Consider the following 7,389-nt stretch of genomic DNA (forward strand, 5'->3'; position numbering starts at 1 on the left):
TTTTTTATCTTAATATTGCGATTTAATGCAATTTGTTTTTCCCCAGTTTAATTTATGATGTGTTTTTAAACATATACAAAACAACAAATCAATTTGTTTCCTCTCCGTGTGGATTAGTTACTAAAAGACCCGCAGCATCTAAACTCGGAGCAGAAATGATTGCGTTCTGCGTTTGGTTGAAAATATATTTCAACAAAAATTGCAATTTTGACTTTTTTCTGCAATAACCACAAGCAACAATTGTGGTCTGTTCAAATGGCGTCTAAATAAAGATGTTTGTAAACAAGGACTATTTAAAACAAGAACTTTTAATGTTTTTATAAATCAGAATATTATTCAAGAAAACAGCTTTTAATTTAATTGATCAATCCTTGTTGAACATAAAGTGCAACCAACAAGCAAGTCTATGTATTAAACTGATTGATCTGTACTTAATGCTATGTATGATTATATAAACTCTAAAACAAGTAATAAAATTAGATTATCTCACTGCTGCAACTGTCTTCCCTTCCATGTGGAGGCAAACCCACTTTAAACATTTTACCAACACCTAAAGGACGCGTCTGATTCACTAATTGTTACATAACCAAAAATTGCAGACTCTGCAATTTGGAAATTGCGTTTTTTTAAATCGCGATTATATTGAAAATGCGATTAATTGTTCAGCCCTAGTTCTGACCCAATTAACGAAATTAAAGTTAAATAATCTTTTTATTTTGGCTGTTGGCCAGAAATAGCTGTGGGCCTTCATGTTACGTTGTTGTGGTACCGAGAATGGAATGAATTATTTTTCTATCTGTATTAAGGTTGAGGATCCAAACCGGTTCTGTTCTGTGAACTGTTGGACCGTCCTTCAGCTGAAGTTTCACAGCAGACAGCCTGGTCCTCTGATCTCCTCTAGCCTGCCTTGTTCTGGGTCTGACGGGAATAAAGGGAGTGTGGCTGGTGGTGGGGTGGGAGTGTTTCTGTGGAACCGCAGGAACCGCAGCAGCTCCACATGCAGAGCAGCAGGAGAAGAAGAGTCAGGAGGACCTGCAGGAGCAGATCAACCCCTGACTCCACCACACACACACATCCGTGTTTTTAATGCAAAGCATAATGGTGAGGACCGTCTCTTCTAACTATAAATTAAACCTAACAGACCCTTTGTGCTACACCAGACCCCCAGCCCAGAAAAAAAGCCGGCACCAACAAAAGGTCCTCACTTTACTGGTAAAACGAGTTAGAAAGGTTCTCACTCATCTGCAAATGCAAGAACACACACACCCCAACTTACAAAACTACAATAATCATATATATTTCTAATGGAAAACAACAGCATCATTATTGGAAAAAAAACTATAATTAAAGGAGTAAATATACATGTTTAAAATAACTAATAAAAATAAATTATAATGGCAGTAAAAAGACAAATAAAAATGTAATTAAAGAGTTTTTAGTTTAATGCTTAATTGAAAAGTTTAAAAATCAAGTAAAGTGAGGAAAAAAACATTTAGAAAAAATATTTAAGCAAAAAATAAAAATGTAACATAGGATAAAATATTTGCTGACTTTTACCTGAAGAGGAAAGCTTTGGGTTCATAAAATAAAGTCAGTGTGTGTGTGTGTTCCTGTTCTGGCAGCTGAGTGAGAACATTCTGGCCCATTTTACTAGTAAAGTGAGGACCTTTTGTTGGTCCTCACTAAAGTGTCTGTTAGGTTTGGGTCCTCACTTTGTATTTTAAACCAGGATGTGTGTGTGCTGCAGGTTAGACAGAGTTCAGGTGTGAGTTTGCAGGTCAGTCAGAGCTTCTGTGATTAGTCCAGAAACGAAGCTTCAAATCTGTTTAAGAGCTCAGAGAGAACTGGGTCTTCAGACACACACACACACACAATGACACACACACACACACACACACACAATAACACACACACACACACACACACAGTCTGGGATCAGCCGGGTCCACTGAGGCGACACGAGTCCAAACGGCTCCTAGACAAACTGCAGGAACTACTTTCAGCAGCGGATGACTACATGAATACACACTCACACAGACTGACTTGTTCCCTGCTGACCTCTGACCCCTGATTGTGTTAGGGAAGCTGACCTTTGACCCCTTTTCCTGTTCCTGCAGCATAAGGTGCAGACGATCAGGTGTTCTGGAAAGGTTCTTGAGCCTGACCGGATCAGCCACAATTGGACATTAAACCCGGTTCAGGTCCACGAAAACATCCAGACTTTTCCTGTCAAACTGTCCAAACAGCCGGAACCAGAACCGAATCCTTGCTGCAGACACAACCTGCTCAAAGATCCATCAGAACCTGCAGAACACACTGATCCAGTCCGAGGTGTCGGCCTTCAGAACATCAGTCCTGATCCCGAGTTCTGACCCCACTACAGGGGTTCTAGAGATGGAACACCTTCAGAACCAAATCCTAACCGGTCCTGATCCAGCCTGCCTGGTCCGGTTCTGGTTCCAAACGGGCGTATGTAGCAGAACCGAGCTGTCTCTCACACGCGCTGCAGCAGGCGGACCCGTGAGGTCCGGACGGACACCCCCGCCCACACGCCCCGTCTGGCCCCGCCCCACCGGCCCGTCTGGCCCCGCCACATCGGACCGTCTGGCCCCGCCCACACGGTCCCTCTGGCCCCGCCCACACGGCCCCGGCAGACTCACCTGCGTGCACGAAGTAGGCCAGGTAGAGGTCGAGCTCCTTGACGGACACGCCGATGTGGTGCGGCTGCACGCACAGACTGGGGTTGGAGCACTGCGGCGACTTGACCAGCCGCTCGCCGTCCGTGCTCTCCAGGGGAATCCCTTTGAATAAAATCACCATGACCAGGTCCAGCCGCCACACCTTGTCGGCCTGCCGCAGGCAGTCGATCCGCCTCATCTTGCCCTTCTGGTCGGGGTTGGAGAGAACGCAGCACGGCGCCTTCTTCCCCGTCACGGTCAGAACAAAGTCCTCCCTGAACTCGGGCCGGATGTCCTTACGCAGCTTGGCCAGCAGGCGGGACGCCCACTTCTGCTTGACCTCCGGCTTCTCGCTGAGCAGCTCGTCCTTCACGGCGCGCTCCTCCTCCTTGGACATGCGCTTCTCGTGCTTCTTGAAGTACTTCCTCTTGCGGGCCTGCAGGTTGAACCAGGTGTAGGCGAAGGCCCGGACGTGGGGCAGCAGCGCTTCGATGAAAGGATGGAATTCATCCTGCGGGACGGAGAGAGGGACGGAGAGAGGGACAGTGAGAGGGACAGCGGCAGCTGGGATTGGTCACAGAGACACACAGAGTCTAATCTGATTGGTCAGGAGGTTGGGTGAAACAGGAAGAACGGCAGCTTCCTGTGACCCGGGCGTCCACCCTGACTGATGGGGGAGAAACGTCAGAATATGCTGGAATAGCCTAGATTACCCTGGAATATCCTGGATTATAGGTTCAGTCTGAGGAAAACCGTTCAAACATTTCCTTAAAGATTCTCCTAAAGGTCCGGCTCCAACATCTGCAGCTGACTGGACTGAAAACAGAGGTGAGGATGGATGAAAGGGAACAGAACCGGCAGCTCCAGGTCGGCCGCACAGGCCCGGTTAGACGGAGCTAATCTACAGAAAACTGCTCGGGTTTGGGGGTCGGTTCTGAAGCGTCACGCTGTTACCGTGGTGATCCTGCAGGCGGCGAGCTGCTCTGACCCAAAGGTCCAGAACACGCCGACCCGCCACAGGTTGAATGAGGCTAAACGTCTGATTTGATCTTTATTGAACCGTTTTCACTCACTTCCCAGAAATAGAAACAATTTCTTCACCTTCACTATAAAACCTAACGTTGGTGTTTGGTTGTTTCCAAATCAATAATAATTGTTAGAATTATTACACACACCTGTCCTACACAACCAGGTGAGCAGCGGCGCCTGCAGCTGACCCTGGTGGGCAGCAGCGGTACTGCATCATCGTGGATTTCTCACCGTTTTAAATTAAACTTTAAGGAGAATAAATCGTCTTTGATCTTGATCTAAACAGATTTATTTTTCTCCTGAATGAGTAAATGTGGGCATATTTGTGCTGAATCAGCAGGTTCTGTGAGGCCGACCATCTCTAACTGATGATTTCGTCAGCGGACTTTAACGGACCAGAACCTTCGGTTAGAACCGCGGCTCGGCATCCTGGATGAGCTCAGAAATCCGTCCAGACTGATTCATCCAGGAGGACGCTGCCGATCAGCAGCAGAGCAGCCAGCAGAACCCAAAGCGGGTTCTCCGCTGAAAGCAGGTGAAAGAGGAACCGGGCCCGGGTTCTGCAGCGGGTTCAGTTTCCACTAACAAAAGCAGGATGTTGAGTGAGTTTTGAGCTGGGAGCTCAGATATCTGGGGGCCGTTGGTAGGAGCGCCAGCTGCAGCGCTGCACCCCGCCCCCCGTTCTGGGCCTGAATACGGCACATTGTTTCTTCTTGGAGCCGCTCCAGGAGAACGGCTTTCTCTCCAAAAGTGCCTCCAGCAGCTCAGCAGCTTCTCTCTGAGCTCTCCAACCTCTGCGCAGGACCGAGGCGCCGGCGCTCCTCGTCCTGCTCATGTGTGCGAGTCCTGGGGCGGCAGCGATGAGCTCAGCTCGTCCCTCAGCGCTCCGCGGGCCCCGGTGCTCACCGGAGCCACATTCCTGCATTCCTGACCTGCTCTCTGCGCCGTTTCACACCCCGCCTGTCCGCTGCCGCCCAGATCCCACAGGATCCGTGGCTGCGCCTCACGTTCACCCATCCCCACGCACATGTTCCCCGCCGCTGCCAGGAAACCGCCGAGAAGCTGGAATCCTCTGGAAAACCTGACATTTCATCACCGCCGGCTTTTCTCTCACATCATTCAGTGGTTCTGGTCGGGGCAGGAAAAACCCAATTAGGGCTTCTGGAAAAACAACTGCAGGAAAACTATTTCAGGAATCTATTAATAAAATCACAGATTATTATTCAAACGGCTTCAGATCAAATTAAAAACCTCTGAGAACCAGCAGGAAATCAGGCTTTAATTCCTGCAGCACACTGGATGACTTTAGATCCAATTTAATGGTTCTGAGCATCATTGGGCCCTGTTGGTTCTGTGAAGAGTTTGTGGGGATGCTGGAGCGCAGGCAGGAGGTGGTTCTGGTTCTGTAGATGACGGTTTTAGAACCGGGCTCAGGGGTTCTATGTTCCCTCTCTAACGAGCCGCTGTGAGCGGTCCGGAGCAGCAGCGCCATCACTGATCCTCCTCCCACTGACACCGCAGAACCCCAAGGACCCGCCACAGCTGCAGGGTTCTGAGCCCCAGATGTCAGCAGGTCACAGCGGGTCACAGGGGGTTAGCGTCCGGTACCGGACCGCCGCAGGTCTGCAGGCTGCTGCAGACTTCAGCCTCATGCAGGACGTTCCTCGGTTTTCTCGGGTAAACCAGCAGAACCACAGAAATACCGAATATTTGCCACGTTGAACCTGCTGAATTTAGCGTTTTGTTTAACAGAACAAAAGGTAGAACCTGCTGCGAAGAAAGTTTACGTTTTTCACAGAAGCGACGGGGCGATGGCGCCCCCTAGTGGCAGCACAGGAACTGATTACGTCACCTCCATACAACCAAAGATCAACACTTGATTTTATTCTCACTTTAAATCCTGGTGGATGAATAGGCCTGCTAATTTAATATTAATTTAAATGAAGAATTTAAACTAATCTGGAAAAAAAAATTCCTGTCAGGTTTACTTTTAATTTAAATAACATCCTTTATCAATAAAGCACTTAAAAACAGCCAGCAGCTGAAACAAACTAAAACACATCCATTAAAAAGATAAAATAAAAACGATAATGCATCAAAACACTTAAAAGAAATAATAGAAACAAATCTAAATGTAAAGTAGTGGTAAAAGCCAAAGACTAAAAGGTTTAAAGGTGACGGTTCCCATCAGAACCACTTGTAAACCATCCAGCGGCTGAATAAAACGTTCTGCGCTGAATGCTGTCTGCTGGTGACGGCTGCTGAGGAGGATTAGCAGGAACTAAGAGTCAGTCAGATTATTGGTTTAACAGGCTGATAATCTGATTAATGCTCCTGTTTGCTGCTGCCGAGAGGAAAACCCATGCGGGCAGATTTATTCAGGCGTTCCTCAGGCGTCCTGAATTATCACCGCTTCCATCCATAAACCTGATCCCTGCAAATTATTAGAAATCCACATGGAGTAATTATTTGGGATTTAAGGAGTAAATTTACTCCTGCAGTTATTAAAGCCGGCGCTCACATTAGAAATGAATCCACAGAAGTGGATCAATTTAAATCTTTGCGTCTGATGCTGTAAATAAAAATAAAATCAGACTGAATGGCTCTCTGTGAGGATTTAATTTCCAGCTGGTCCCGTTTCTCTGAGCAGAACCAGGCCGCAGAATAAAACCTCCGCGGCTCTCAGTGCGGGTTTTAACGTCTGACCCTGAATGCAACCCTGCAGTTTAAATTCAGGATGAAGTGTGGGAGTCACCTCAGCTCCTCTCACACAAACAATCATTTCTGCCATTTCTCACTTTCTCTTTCAGGCCTCAAGGCCCAAACACAGATTTAACATCCAGAGCCGCAAAGCTGGCAAACCCGCATCCTACCGCACAACAACCGCCGGAGCCGGAAACTGACCCGGAATAAACAATCCCGGGTTCCCTGCTTCCTGAAATCAACAGAGACCAAAGACACCAGAGAACCCGCGCCGTAAGAGTCCAAATCACGGTTCTGCTCAGACCAGCGTCCCCCTAATTATAGCCGCGAACCTGGGGGGGAGTCCCGGGTCACCGCGCACCGGGACACCCGGTGAAATAAACCCAACCAGAACGCGTCAGAAGCCGGAGAAGTTTGGAGCCACTGGGCGCTACGCAGCCCCGGCAGGCTGGCCGCTCCCCGCCGGCCTGAGCGCAGCCTCCGCCGGGGAGCGGAGCCGCGGAGCTCCGCCGGGGAGCAGGTAGAGGGACTCACCTGGGTCAGGCATAGCGGAGAATACATATCTGTCCGCGGCGCGCAGAGACCCGGCGGCTGTGGGGGGTGGAGGGGGGGGGGGGGTTTACTGTAACTCCAGTGTGTGTGTGTGTGTGTGTGTGTGTGTGTGTGTGTGTGTGTGTGTGTGTGTGTGTGTGTGTGTGTGTGTGTGTGTGTGTGAGTGCGCGTGTGCGCGTGAAGAACTGAAAAAGAAAGTGTGAGACAGTGAGAGTGGGGGGGAAGCGGAGCCCTCCTTCTGCCCGCTTCGCTTCACATTTCCGGGCAGAGCTGAACTTCGGACCCGCCCCGGGTCACAGTCCGGACCTGTGGAGGCCCTCCGCCGGGGAGCGCACAACTTTCCGCCCACGATCCAACCTCATCTCCGGCCACGCCGCTAAAGTCCCGTTAGAGCCGCAGAGAGACGGACCGGAGGTTCTGACGGACA

At 49.3% G+C, this 7,389-nt stretch overlaps 1 protein-coding gene across 4 annotated transcripts in view; it reads right to left on the bottom strand.

The window, feature by feature from the left end:
• The window catches only part of nfia (nuclear factor I/A), a 77,875-nt gene extending 70,832 nt beyond the window's left edge, over positions 1 to 7,043 (bottom strand). For all 4 annotated transcript variants that reach the window (XM_036131774.1, XM_036131773.1, XM_036131772.1 and 1 more), the window contains exons 1-2: positions 6,945 to 7,043; positions 2,661 to 3,189 (exon numbers count right to left, since the gene is read on the bottom strand). In XM_036131774.1, coding sequence (XP_035987667.1) covers positions 2,661 to 3,189; positions 6,945 to 6,971 — 556 coding nt within the window. In that variant the 5' untranslated portion in view covers positions 6,972 to 7,043. The remainder of the gene's footprint in view (positions 1 to 2,660; positions 3,190 to 6,944) is intronic.
• Between the last annotated feature and the right edge of the window lie 346 nt (positions 7,044 to 7,389).

Source organism: Fundulus heteroclitus, unplaced genomic scaffold, assembly GCF_011125445.2.
Source record: "Fundulus heteroclitus isolate FHET01 unplaced genomic scaffold, MU-UCD_Fhet_4.1 scaffold_46, whole genome shotgun sequence".
In the NCBI taxonomy this organism is placed as follows: Eukaryota; Metazoa; Chordata; class Actinopteri; order Cyprinodontiformes; family Fundulidae; genus Fundulus; species Fundulus heteroclitus.